Here is a 14,383-nt window from a genome sequence, read left to right as displayed (position 1 = left end):
AACAATCCACATGGGCACCAAGTCAGTGCAATAAATGAAAAAGGTGCAGTACAGTGAGGACAAACAACAGAAATGCTACAGTAGAGGGATTCTGCTCTAGTCACATAAAAACTTGGCTATTTTAATTACAGCTTGCCAATTTTTTTGTACTCTTTATATTTTCAGATGAAATTTAAATATATAACTCCAAACTTGCATTAAATTTGAGGAAAATATGTATGAATTTGTATAAATCAAGTTTGCTGCTACATTGTTGTGTGTAAATGGGTCTAATGTGTAATGAAAGGCAGCTTTAAGCCCAAAGGTTATAAGATAACCTGCAAAAAAAGACTCAGCCTCAACAAAACTTAGTTTGAATTCAAAGTACCCATAAAAAAGTTTTTAAAAAAAGATTCAATCCTGCATTTGAAATGTTGAGCGAAAGGTCACTGAATGCAGAATGATTTCTGTCAGCAAGTGAAAACTGCAGAATAATGCCTTTTGTTTTATATACTGCAATATTTATAGAGATGACATATAGTGTTACTTTGTGGTAAATATGAATTTTAAAGGCTTTTCTTTGCTTAAGTCAATAAAGAAAAATAGAGGCCACAACTGCGTTGTTTTACTTTTATTAGACCTTTGAAAGTAAAAACGGTGAAAGAAGTACAATTCTTTTGCAGCTGTTAAAGTTTTCAAATACAGTGAAAATGAAACGTTGAGGCAGTTCACCCCCAAAGTAAAAGCTGCACCTATTGGAATTCTTTCAGTAAATTTAAGAGCTGAACCACATACACAAGCAAATACAGTAGTTTAAATACTGGACACTTTTCATATCTTTCTATTACTTTCACACAGCTAGTCTCCTGTGTTGTGTGATGAGGGTTGTGATTCACGTGTACATATACATAATCTTTTTTTTAATGTTTTTGGGGTTGTTTTTTTTTTAATGTTTTTGACAGAGCTCACTTGTCACTTCGGGTGACTATTATCACAATAGGAGAAAAAATTTCAATATTTAAATTTCTTGAAGCTTTTAACTGTACCATAAATAAAATAAGAACATTAACATTTGTTGTTTTAGTTGGAAAGCCATGTATGGCTGAATGGTTGTAATTGTCCATGGGTTATCCATAACCTTTTTGTTGAGCCTTTAAAGGGGGCTCAGTGTATATAGAAAAAATAGTGGGAGCTCACTCCCATTAGCTGTTTTCACAAACTTTTAATTTCAGGGTTTTTTTTTGTTTGTTTTTTTTTTTTAGGGCCCCATAAAGCCTGTTGTGTTCTGACGTGTCATATAAGTTGACAGGTTAAAAATCCAATATCTGTCAACTAAAGAACAAGTTTAACTTTTTAAAAATGATATTCAAGAAAAATGACTAAGCACCCTAAAAACAAACAAACAAAAGTATAAGTACGAACTTATGAAATTTGTTCATATTTAAGCAATTTGCTCATTTATGTGGTTCAACACTTACTGCAACTTTGGAGGTTTACTTTTTACTGTCTTTGTGTGCGGTTTGTTTGAAAAGGAGCAGGCGGATATTTTTGTACTTGTACTATTTTAAATGCACGTAAGTGCTCCTAATTGTGCGAAATTTTGTTGTTGGTAGTTGTAAAATGGGGCTCATATAAAGACTTATTGCCTTATCCAAATCGAAAGGCATACAAAACGGTAATAATAATAAAAATCAATCAATCAATCAATAAATAAGTAATACATTTTTTAAAGTTCCAAAATTATTTTGACCTTTATTTTGAAGGCGGAAGTATCAAGGCGTAGCCGCTTCCTGTACAGACTTTTTTTTTTTTTTTTTTTACCGCGTAGCTTTTTTAGAGCTGAAAACTGGCAAAAAAAACCCCTGAAACTCTGCAATTACTGTAGACATGAATTTCAAAATACGGCGTGCTGCGAAGGAAGACTGCAAAGACATATCGAGGATGATAATGGTGAATTATAGTTAACTTATCTCTGTTTTTCCCACTTCGCAGTACTTTGATAGGGCTCTGTTAAACGTTAGCTCAATATCTGAAATGTTAGATTTTGTTTCCTAATAATTCTCCAGAGTGTGTTTCTCAGTTGACATAACGGTAAAACGGCATTTTTCAGGATTTGGCGATTTATGAAAAGATGCCTGACCAAGTGAAGATTTCGCATGAAGGTAATTCTCCCATTAGTTAAATGTTACGGAAAGTAAAGATTTATTTGTCTAAAAGCATACCGTTTTTTTCTGTATAACTTTTAATGATGACTTTTTAAACCGACTGCAAAAGCATATGTATAATATGATGAACCATTGTTATATAATTTTGTTATATAATGACTGGCAGTCAGACCACAGTCCTTAAATCGAGTGCAGCCATGTTTACACTTAATAAGTAACTAGCAAGGGTTAAACTCCCAACAATCAGATTGTCATACTCAATCATCATTATAAACCCCACTATTAAAAAGTAAGCACTTTAAAATCATTAAACATAAATATCAAAGTTGTGTATTTATTCTTTTTATGATTATATAGTCAGTGGTAACTTCATTGCCCCCAATGGGAAATCGATTTGCAGTATGTCCACACATCAAACAACACAAATAACAAAAAGAGAGAGAACAGTTAAATTGTTTATGGCAGAATATGAAAGAAGGTTTTCTGAGATTGTTGTAGAGAAAACTTTTATTTTCATTTGTTGCCTCAACAGTTTAGGGACACACAACAATAATGCAAATGACAGTAACTGTCACAAGTCATGTTTATGTTATATGAAAGAAATGGAATAAGGTATAAACATTCCCAGCTCCAAACAGACCTTTCCAGCACAAATAACTTGGGTGAATTTAATTATTTTCACAGTGTCTGTGTCCCATTTTACTTTTCTCATGAAGCCAGAGAGATTAATGACATAGAACCTGGCAGAATTTAATGTTTTAAAGGTACAGCTAACCACTAGATGTCAATAGATAGCAGACTTCATCAGTTGAGTTGTTTTCATATGCTGCTCAGTTCAAGTGAAAAATCCTAGCTATGGTGGTCGCTGTAGGACAAACAACTCTTGCTGTAGTTCTGCTGTAGTTCATCTCTGTTGTTACCTCAACTGTCAATATGTTTCCACATTTATTTATGCTGGAGAAGGTTGTAGAACTTGGTGAAAGGAGTTTAAGATGAGTCAATGAGTGAGTGAAACATTTGTCCGATGACAGTGAGAGTTGAGTTGTAGAGCAGTTGATGCTGCTGTAGTGGTGTCTCTTTCCTTTCTCTGATGAAAAAACTATAGGTATGATCCATCATATCTTGATTTTGAAACTTGCCTCCACAGCAGGTGAACATCTAAAAACAAACAAACAAACAAACAAACAAAAAAAACTAACATTATACCAGCTAAAGTTAGGTTAGAGTGTCCTAAAAAGAACACTTTCCCTCTGATAAACAGAGGCTGGCCTCAAAGAATTTCCTGGCCAGTCACTGTATTCAAGATGGCCGGGCAGCATGGTGGCTTCACCAAACCTGATGCCTGTTCTGATGTATTTTTAGCTGATGAATTCCAGGTTTAGAATTGAACTTGGAATTAATCTTCCAGAAAACATTAGTTCGTTAGAAGATGTAATAACACACTAAACAGTATTTATTCATGGGTACAACATTCTTTTTTTTCTTCTTTTTTTGCTGTTAAATAATGTAAAAAAAGAAAAGAAATGAGCTTCTTTACCTTTAGTTAAGTTGGTATTTAAAATGTGCTGCCTTGAAGGATGAATTTATATATAACTATAAAATTCATATATTAGATGCAGTTATTAGCTGAAACAATAACTGCAGCTCAGTGAGAACGAGTGGTAATTAGTCCAACAATGATTAACTGAATAAGATTAGGATTAGGTCCCTTAGATATAGGTGTATACGGTCAACTGCAATTCTTCGTGTACTTTTCCCTATCAACTGTCATGCAGCTTCTTTTGAAATACATCCAATCTCTCTTTTATTATAAGATAAAGATAGCTGGATTACTAAGTGTCTTTAAAAAACAAATACAACCAGATTGTTTTGATATCTTGTGTTTTTCTATTGTGCTCAGAAGTTGACGACACACTGTGATCCCAAGCTTGACACAAAAGCATCCTTTTAAGTAAAAGCCTGCTAATACCTTTGGAAAAATTTACAGTAGAGGACTGTCATTCACAACTGGCTTAATAGAGATCCTGATGCTTCTCCTACTCAGAAAATGTTATTGTCACTACTTACTATTAATGAAGAGACAATTTTAAAGAGAATTCAGTTTCTCAAATGTATGTTTTTGATGTTTCTTCTTGTTTGAGAGCTTTTTATTGCTGTTAAAATAGAGATTAAACATGTCTATATGAATAACTTTTTCTTGTGCAATTTAGAGTTAGAGCGCGATGGTTTCTGCCAGAACCCCCTCTTTGAATGCCTCGTTGCAGAAGTACCAGAAGAGCATAAGTCTAATGAGGGTAAATGTTCAATCATGGCCTTTTGTTTTTATTGTAGTCTTCCTTGTCTGCCACACTTGATCTTATCAGTATAATAAAAGGCTTCTGGCCTTGCTGTTTAGATATACATGTCTGACAAATTGTGACTGAACAAGTGTTACCTCATAAATCAACAGTGGCACATGAGGCTATTCTTCCTAAAATTAAGATAAGCATTGTTCTTTCACGTGTTAGAAACAAACATAAACCTTGCTCAGACAAAGCAATGCTGCTAAGTAATTAGGAACTTCCCAGCTCACGTCACCACAGCTGCACAGTCAGCATTAGATTATTTTAGTTTAAATTTAATATCTTTAGTCCTTATTAGCAATAGCGGTCTTTTACATTAGCAGTCCACATAAAAGTGTAGTTTAGTATAAGGAAGAGAGAGGTTTTTCCATGATATTTGTCGTAATGTTTACTTCCCTTTGAAATATTTGCCTCTTTTTGTTCATATAGGATTCACAGTTATCGGGTACGCCCTTTACTTTTACACTTACAGTACATGGAAGGGACGGGCAGTATATTTGGAGGACCTGTATGTGATGCCAAAATTCAGAGGTACAATATTTTTTGTGTGTGTATATATATATATATATGTGTGTGTATGTATGTATGTATGTATGTGTGTGTGTGTGTATATATATATATATATATATATATATATATATATATATATATATATATATATATATATATTAGGGCTGAACGATTATGGAAAATAATCTAATTGCGATTTTTTTGCCCCAATATTGCGATGCGATTATTTTTTAAGGTCTTTGTCTTCTGTATTATTAAACAAAGACAAGCAATACATCATATAGTATGGCCAATACTATATTACATTAATTTTAAACTGTTCTTTCCTGGAAGACAGACCTCTGTTATGATGACATGAGGTGATGCATGAATTGATGACTGACATTTTTATTTAACTTCTTCAATCACAACAGTATATTTGAACATACACAATAGTTTATTTTTAGCTTACAAACATCTGAGCATAAAGTGCTGACAAGGAACCCTGGTGTAAACATTAAAATGAAAGTCAGTACAATGTGCAGATTGCAGAAATATACATAAAAAAAATCAGTGGCTTTACCACACTCAGTTTTTCGACATCTGTGAACTACTAGACAGTCATTCAATTAAAAAATAATATTAAATAAATAAAACTAATAAATAAAAAATACACACATCTTACTGATCTCTGCAGTCAGTAACATTACACATAAAGTGCAAACATAATAGCAATTGTATAAACACACACACAAACACGCCTTTAAAATTTAAAGGCGTGAAATTGGACGGTCTAGCCTTCTGAATCAGAAGGCTAGTTCTGATTAGCGTCACCGCTGTCTCGGTGGAGTTTAATAAACTCGGCCGTCTGCTTCTTGCTATCTAAAATATAACCAGACACTGGCGTAAATTCTCGACTGTCTCATACTTCTGTTTAATAAGTTTTCTGTTTGACGTTTAGTCAGCTGTGTGAAAACCAAGGAGGAACCCACCCGGGGGATTAATAAAGTTTTATTTTATCTAATCTAATAACTTTAATCTCAGCCAAACCGATTTACTCACGAACAAACAAAACACTGAAAAAAGCCCAACAATAACATTTTTAGGTTGTCTAAGTGACTTATATATTACGTTTAACCCGAGCAGCGAAACTCCGCGGTGATCTGAAAATGATGTGCCGGGAGTTGTGCCGTTCTCGGCCGCATCAGTAACCCTCGAGCTCCCGGCTAGCTGTCGAGCTGGTGGGTAGCAGACGCCTCTGAAAACGTCGAAGCACTTTTGCAAATATGGGATATCTTGATAAACCGAGCAGATATTTGATGTTTACACAACTACTTTCTCGCCTGAAAATATGTTAAAAGTTTATTTTGTGACCCAGAAAGATTAGTATGAGTAATTTTAAAACTTAGTAGCGGCCGCCATTGCTGGAAACTGGAGTTTGGCTGGGCCGCGCTATGAATTCTGGGATATGGTAGTAATTTGGACAGCCTTCGGCACGTCGCTGTGACGTAATCGGTCTACAAATGCGGCCTCAGGAGGATGCAGCCCATGAATTTGGACATGTCCAGAGTATAATCGCAGCCTTTGCGGTTAGAAAATTGCACTTGATCATGTCGCGATATTATCGCAAATGCGATATATCGTTCAGCCCTAATAAATATATATATATATATATATATATATATACACACACACACTTATATATTAGGGGTGCAACGATACAAAATTCACGGTTCGGTTCGATACTTTGGTGTCACGGTTCGATATTTTTTCGATACAAAATAAAATGTTCATGCCTTTTTAATTTGTCATTTATTAAAATTATAAATATATATTTTAACTCAAAAGTACAGTTTTTAAATTTAACCCTAACCCTTGTGCGTGTTTTTTATTGTGACAGCGAATGCGCACCTGCGGACCACTTATGTGCAGCCCTGGTTATTTAGCTCGTCATATTGCATCCACAGAAATTCTTTTGTCCATGAAACCATAAAGCTGCACTTTCTTTTTGCCTTATAGTCTGATTTGTCATAACTTTTCCGTTTTGTGGTAAGCTTTTCTTTGGCTGTCACTTCTTCACCCTGACCCGTCTTACAGTATTTGGCTCAGCAGAACTAAAATATATATCCTGCTGCTTTTACACAGGCACTCACATAAGCTCAGCGATTCTCTGCGCGATCAACCTCTCACATGTTTAAGCTTGCTGCGGGAGATTTCACTTGTCATGTTTGCATAGTAAGCTAACGATTGATAAGACGATGTCAGAGGAATTGGTGCACAAATTATCATCACTCACCAATCAGTGCTGTCGCTCTCTATACACAGTTCACGCGATTGCAAAGTGAAAGCAAAAAACAAGCGCAAATTCAAACGCGATTTCAATATGTCACATATTGACAGTGGCTCACCGATGCCAATGACATAATTACCCAGCTACATTTCCGAAAGAATGCAAAAGCATTGACATATATTTTTCCTTCCTACAATAGCCCAACGGGCAGGGCAGAGATAGATTTTGGTAGCCCGACTGGAAAAATCGCTAGCCCCGGGACGTCGGGCTAGCGATATTGCAAGCCCTGTATCTGATTGAGGAATCACTCATCTTTGGAAAAGAGTTTATTACAGTGAAATAGCTCTTTCCAAAATAAAAGCTATACTATCCGCTTCTTCTGGGCTATATTCTCAGCAGCATATTAAACATATCAGGTCCCCATAAGGAGAATCCTGTGCTAACGGCTGTCTAAATGACTCTGGTAAAGTTTGTAGCATGCATGCTTGTTGTTTTTGTCTTTGCACTAGGATGATGTCGGCGTAAATGTGCAGTCATATTCGTTGTGTTCCCACTAGTGCTTTCAGGTTAACCTCGTTAAAATGACCTTAACGCCACAACACAGCAAATCTCCGTTAACGAGCTACCCCTGATAGCCCCGTGCATGGGGCTAGATGGCCAACACGTTAACGAGCTAACTGTGCTAACACACTAGCTCCCACCCATGTAATTGAGCATTGCGTGGCACATCCAACATACTGTTTTACTTTAGTCCATGACGCGCTTACCTTCAGGGTCATACGTCACATGAAAACCAAAATAGTTCCAAACGCCAGATCTGAATGAGGGTGGGAGAGGTTCAATTTGCCATGTTGCAAGGAGAGCTTAACTTCTGTCTTGCTAGCTTGCCCTGCGCTCTTCCTTCTGACGATGCTGTCTGTGTGGAGCGATCAGTGGATCTGCGCTCGACAGTGCAGCCTAGGCAGAGTAGTCGAACGCAGATTCACTGAGCGCTCAACACAGACAGCATCGTCAGAAGGAAAGTTGATAAAATAAATTACAAATGTTGTATTGTTCGATACATATGCGTACCTAACCGAAATCACTGTATCGAACGGTTCAATATCGATACGAATATCGTTGCACCCCTTATATATATATATATATATATATATATATATATATATATATATATAATCTCAATCTAGATATATCTCAATCTAGATGTATTTGTTACTTTATCATGTTTATAATGGTTTCCCCTGTAGGAAATGGCATTGGTACAGCCTTATTGAGCAAAGTTGCAGAGGTAAGACTGTTTTTGTTGTTGTATGGAAAACCTATTTTTTTAATTTGATTTGTTGCATTTGGACGCTTTTGATTTTTTTCTTCTGTTTTGGTTAATATCAGCTGTTTTGTGTTATAGCGAGGTAATAGTGCATGATTAAGAGCAGGACAATTTTTTTTATTTGTTCAGATTGGGAAAAAGAAGCAGTGTGTGCGGCTGCAGTTGTCTGTGCTAAATTGGAACACTCCCTCTCGAGACTTTTATGCTGCTAAAGGAGCTCAGGACCTCACTGTCACTGAAGGCTGGCACGCTATCCGCTTTGATGGACAGAACCTGGACAATTTAGCAAATGAAGCACCTAAAGATTGACAAGAAAACTATGCTCTTTACCCTTCTGTGCAAAATGGTGCTTGTTATAAAACGTTTTTGGTATTTTTCTCCATAAAACAGCCTTAATTATATCTTGTGTGTGTCCTTGATTTAACAAATTAATTTACAGGGGGCGAAGGATGTGAAATACATATGAATTTAGTATTTTTGATGTGATACGGCTATCCCTTTTGATTTCTTCTTCTATAGACTTGAAATAGTATCGCTCAAAGTCCCATAAACACAGACCCCTGCTAAATAAAACACTGAGTAGCATAAATCAGTGGTTCGGTACATTTTTATGTTTTCATGTACGTTTCTGAGGAACTGAAAACCCAGTGTATTACTTTCACTCTTACAGTGATGCAGCTACTGTGACCAATTAAGTAATGAAAAGGAAGAGATATTAAAACAACCTGTTAAGAATGAGGCTTTTAAGAATGTTAAGAATGCGAATTTTTAAAGTGCTGTACATGACTTTATGCTTTAAATGTTATATTTTAAACTCTTCCTTACATTTAAATTATTTATCACCAATCAGCAAAATGTTTCTTGACTCTCATTGGGTAAACCAAATCCCAGATGTGACATCACAGCTTTCCAGCAGGTTGCAACTGTGAGATACTCCAAAGGTGATTTTTTTTGTTCCTGGAAGATGGCATTTTTAAAGTGTTGAATCTGTATTATGTGAGAATGTAAAACACAATGTGTCACCAAACTAAAATGGGCATTAAAGAATAAAGTGGGCCCTGAGAAAGTACTGTTGTTAAGTGGGTTATATGACAAGATTTGAGCTCTGAGCTTTTTTTTTTTGTTGTTGTTGTTGATTTAAACATTCAAATGAAAAGCTGCTGTGCAAGCAAGTTCTGTGAATGTCCTTTTTTATTTGACTGTGCAAAGTAGTTAATAATGACAACAACAATGTCACCTGTGCTAAACACCGCTGAGCATCACTAGCAGAAATCATAAACGTGTTAACATTCTCATAATTTAGGGCATTCGATTACTGTGAAATGGTAAATAACTGGTAAATATATAGTAAAAAACCATGCAAAAATCTTGAGAAATGTATAAAATCAACAAAGTGACATGTAAATATACTCTGTGCTTATGATTGTTTCATTCTTTTTACTCAAGTGGCTCCTGCAGAAAAAATAAAAAACCCAAAACAAACAAAAACCGCACTGGCTGAAACCACACGTGTCCTGTTATTGTGATAAATTATGTATGGGACCATTAGAAAACAAAATATACCAACTGTGTGCTTAGTTGGAAGTGTGACTTTTGCATCAAAATTTACTTACTGTAACAGATTTTGTCCTGGAACCTATGACCGTAATTGATATTATACTGTCACAGTTTTCATTATGTCCCCTATAAATGATACCAGATTTATTTTTTTTACTCATTGTCTCTTTCAGAAAGATTCTGAAAAGATTCTTACTTTTCCGTCTACACATTAACTTCTTAGACATATGCGTTTCTGTCATAGTTGACAGACTGAGAGGGTGCCACAGTTGATCGCACGTGTCCTCTGGAGGATGGTTGGAGTGGATACGGTCTAAAATACAAAAGGCACGTTTAATTTTATTATATTAATTATACACCTGTTATATGTATAATATCTGGCGAATTAAACTTTTCAGCAACAGTTACATTTTTTCACTGTCAGTCATAATTCCGCAGGAACACAGCAGGCACGAGCCTCCACAAATGGCAAGCGTGCCTGAAGCCCAGCCAATATAAAGCGCCTCTCCAAGCTCATACCTGCAAGACAATAAGATTTATTTATATGACATTTTGATTGTGATATTTATTTAATATTAACAATTTTTAATCTATGTTATGTGCTTTCAGCTGATGCAGATTATATTGACTTACTTTGTCCCTTGGTAAAGAATGTCAAAGAACTGCTGGGTGATGTTTGCTGCGTACCAAGACACGGCAATCATGGTGCAAAGCCCTACAAAATGCAAAAACAAGTTAAATTCACAGAGCAGTGCACATATCTTTATTTTAAAAAAGTCAAGTTTAAAAACATTAGGCCAGTTGTGCAACAAAAATGCTATCTAAATGTTGCATAAGATTTTTTATATTCCTTTTTAAAAACTTTACAAGTTGTAGTTCAGTAAATCATATTAATTATGTAAATTAAAAATATGTTGTTAAATGAAAAATGTATATATCAAATATAGCTTTTTCAAATACAGGGGAAAATACGTTTTGGTCAATGAGATGATCCTATAACTGGGTTCACACACTGTTTTTTTAAATGGGGTAACCAATAGTGCTGTTGAAATGCATAAACTCTTATTAATGACGGTCCTATATCAGCAGGTTTGTTAGCGTAAGGATAACCTTTTGAACTAGTAAACCATTATATAATGGTGATATGATAGCATGTCTTGTGAAAAGTAGAAATCGAACCAGGCATGCTTATATTTAACCAGGTGTTCTGTGCAAACATTCATTTGGGAGTGTGAACTGTCTTAAATCTGTCACATGACTTTATGGAGGCTAGGTTGCATTTCTCAAATTGTAAGTCTGGTTCAAATAATCAGGCAAAAATTTCACATGTAAACACTAAAATGCTTGTTTTAAATGAAAGTTTTTTTTTCATTCCTTTTTTTCATAGATCTTTCATCCACCCCCAAGTCTTTACCTTGCAGTAAAAAAAACACTCCTCCAACTGCAGCAATCTTCCCCTTTAGAACATAGTTTTCTCCACCTATTTTCGAGCACTTCATTCCTACAAGCGTAGCCACCAGGCCAAACGACCCAAACACAATTGAAGCAATCATCAGTGCTCGAGAGGCCTGAATGTAGCCTGTGTGCAAATAAAAGACAGAATAACATATTGATTTATACGTTTGTGTACCGTATGGTTATATCTAAATAAGTAACAAAGATTTAAGCAGTAAGTTGGTAAGAACTTTAGAAAAAACTTTTTTTGTTTGTTTCTATTAAGCTTCATATAAAAAATTCTTGCCCTCAGATTTTCATTTGTTTCACATTTCAGTGAGAGGCTCCACCTTGAATCTCACAGGACAGACACAATGATATGAGTTGATTAAGTTCAGGCAGACCACAAATATTTTCAAATTATTCCACATTTCACAACTGATAAAATAGTCAGCAAATTGTAAAAGTATCTGTTGTTTCAGAGAACAGGAAATGTTTATCCTTTCAGGTCTAGGCAGATCTTGTGACCGGGCTGTACAGCCCATCTTGGGTCTTTTTTTAGTACCAATCAACCAGAATACATAGTATAGAAATGTGTGCCTCAGGATTGTAGGCAAGACTGATAACTGTTTGAGTACTACAAAACTCTTTCTCTTTGGATCACTTTGATATGGTGAATATTTATATGTCACTTCGCATAACTTGATTCTTAAACAGTAACTTAAGAAATACAAACCAAAGTAGATGCTAATTGCTAAATGGGCATTGATTAATTATAATTCAGTCAAAGTTTTTATTGCATTTGTTTTTTTCTGGATTTTCTATTGCAGTTACTCTGTTCACCAGTACTTAGTACAGTAGAAATTTCCAGACAAGTAAACAACTGACACACCCTGAACAAGTAAAATGTTGATGAAAACATTCATAAAAAGGATCAACCTTTTTTACCGTTGTAAAGACTGTTTAATTATTTGTTATTAAGGATTTTTTTAAAGTCCTCTGTTATAAGAGCTGATTTTTACAACATAGTTTAAGATGGTTTCAGATAAAATCTTACTTGGAAAGTCTTGGGCTTGAGTAGCTAAGCCAGATGAATCCTTAATTGATTAATTAATAAGTACTTAACTTAATAAAACTAAAAAACAAAACAAGAACATTTATGTGTTGACCACATACCAAGCAAAGATGGGAAATCACGGCAATAATTAACGCCTGTAGAGTCAGTTGCGCAGGACATCCAGAGGTTTTCATTGTTGATGGGGTGAGATAACATTACCATCAACTGTAAATTCCTTCCAGTATCGATTTGGAAGGGCGACCCTGATCATTATCCAACTGTGAAAGCCCAGAAATGAAGAAAAAGCTTCCACTATTGGGTTTATAACGAAAAATAGACGTAAACGTTCATCTCCAAACTATGTTCCCACACAATCTTGAAGTTGTTAGCCACTGAGCCTCAATGTGTCAGAAAATTTTCCTGCTAAGATACTACAAAAAGTACAAATTAATAATTAATTCCAGCTCACCCACTCAACATTCCCTTTATTCTGAGTTCTATTCAAACTTTTCAAAGACTCAAAATGTTACCCAACTTACGGGGCCACAGAGAGGTGCTTACCAATGTCTATAGATTTAAAGCTACATGTCACCTTTTGCCATTTGCTTTAAGTCCTGTGCCAATGTTATTAACTATTTATTGATGGGATTCAAGCCATGCTTTGGCTCCTCATTTCACTCTCTCTACAAGGGATGATGGTAACAGCTGTGGTAATAGGTGATGAGGATGCATAGTTGCATTATGACCCTAAGTCGAGTCTGCTTGCCTGTCTGCAAATCAGACAGATTCATTATTAGTCTTTTAGGATCCCAGCATTTGGTAATGAATAAAAGAAGCATTTAACTTCAAAATGTACTCTCTTCCAAACAGTTTTAAACTAAATTGCCTAAAATGAACATGTTATCTCTGAAAAACAAGTTTTACTCGTTCTGTAATGGAGTGAAGTACCACCAACCCTAAAATGGTTTTGAACATTGCGTTTACACACATGACAAAAATAGACTTACATGAGAAATTTGGCAAAAGGATTGTTTGGATTGAACAGATGCTGTTTATTTTTTCTGTCACGCCTTCAGATTACAGCCTGTGGCAGATATTGTACTTTTTTTTTGGCTTTTATGAAGATTATTTGATTATTATTTCATATTAAGTTTAAAGCATTTCTTTCAGTATGATTGTAAAAATTGCTAAATCATCAAGAGAATAAAAATACATATATGAGAATATGCAAGCTATGCATATAATCCCAAGTACTTTTATATTAGTTACCTAATTAAATTATTGTAAACGGCGTATTTTGGAAGATGAAAAAAATATTATGTAAAAAATTAAAACTTTACTTACCTGGAAGAGCAAAAAGGGATGGAAAGTCACGACAGTTATAGTTCCCCGTTGAATCACTTGCACAAGACATCCATAGGTTCTCATAGAGATTAGAAGTTAATATAACACTGCCGTCTTGACTGGATTCCCTCCAGTGCTGATCTTCTAGTGTTATAAGAGTCAATATCCAACTAACAAAACCTAGAAAAAGTGCTACGACTTCAATGAGCGTGTTCATCTTGGCAGTAATTTTTATTAATAATTAGTAGAAGTAATAATAATTGGAGGAGCTCTAGTTGCGACTTCAGTATCTGATATACATTTTGGGAATGTGAGAACTGACTCAGGATTTTTTTTCCTCATGCACTAGTACCTGGACTAATATCCGCATTGCTTTATAGCCTGTAGCTACAATATAAG

At 35.2% G+C, this 14,383-nt stretch overlaps 2 protein-coding genes across 2 annotated transcripts; one reads left to right on the top strand and one right to left on the bottom strand.

The window, feature by feature from the left end:
- The first annotated feature begins 1,781 nt into the window (after positions 1 to 1,781).
- Positions 1,782 to 10,080, top strand: LOC146565561 (thialysine N-epsilon-acetyltransferase-like). Its single transcript, XM_085288776.1, has 6 exons — positions 1,782 to 1,929; positions 2,090 to 2,141; positions 4,355 to 4,438; positions 4,916 to 5,017; positions 8,513 to 8,553; positions 8,722 to 10,080. The coding sequence occupies exons 1-6, from the start codon at positions 1,867 to 1,869 to the stop codon at positions 8,899 to 8,901; spliced, it is 522 nt and encodes a 173-aa protein (XP_085144902.1). The 5' UTR covers positions 1,782 to 1,866; the 3' UTR covers positions 8,902 to 10,080.
- On the bottom strand, positions 10,064 to 14,271 carry LOC146565560 (claudin-15-like). Its single transcript, XM_085288774.1, has 5 exons — positions 13,985 to 14,271; positions 11,564 to 11,728; positions 10,783 to 10,864; positions 10,558 to 10,668; positions 10,064 to 10,462 (listed from the first exon to the last, which is right to left on the bottom strand). The coding sequence occupies exons 1-5, from the start codon at positions 14,199 to 14,201 to the stop codon at positions 10,369 to 10,371; spliced, it is 669 nt and encodes a 222-aa protein (XP_085144900.1). The 5' UTR covers positions 14,202 to 14,271; the 3' UTR covers positions 10,064 to 10,368.
- Positions 14,272 to 14,383: the final 112 nt, after the last annotated feature.

The sequence above is a fragment of the Mchenga conophoros genome, linkage group LG10 (assembly GCF_057382185.1).
Source record: "Mchenga conophoros isolate Kocher_MC1m ecotype Shallow Benthic linkage group LG10, M_conophoros_male_GT1.1, whole genome shotgun sequence".
NCBI lineage: Eukaryota > Metazoa > Chordata > Actinopteri > Cichliformes > Cichlidae > Mchenga > Mchenga conophoros.
The sequence above is the reverse complement of the archived record's forward strand: the minus strand, read 5'-3'. Positions and strand labels throughout refer to the sequence as shown.

Bases quoted from the DNA above. Each gene is read 5' to 3' on its own strand.
- LOC146565561 (XM_085288776.1), top strand. From the start codon at position 1,867: ATGAATTTCAAAATACGGCGTGCTGCGAAGGAAGACTGCAAAGACATA. The intron at 2,142-4,354 runs GTAATTCTCCCA...TGTGCAATTTAG, and splicing joins AGTGAAGATTTCGCATGAAG to AGTTAGAGCGCGATGGTTTC. The intron at 4,439-4,915 runs GTAAATGTTCAA...TTGTTCATATAG, and splicing joins AGAGCATAAGTCTAATGAGG to GATTCACAGTTATCGGGTAC.
- LOC146565560 (XM_085288774.1), bottom strand. From the start codon at position 14,201: ATGAACACGCTCATTGAAGTCGTAGCACTTTTTCTAGGTTTTGTTAGT. The intron at 10,669-10,782 runs GTAAGTCAATAT...ATTGTCTTGCAG, and splicing joins ATTCTTTACCAAGGGACAAA to GTATGAGCTTGGAGAGGCGC. The intron at 10,463-10,557 runs GTAACTGTTGCT...TTTGTATTTTAG, and splicing joins ATGACTGACAGTGAAAAAAT to ACCGTATCCACTCCAACCAT.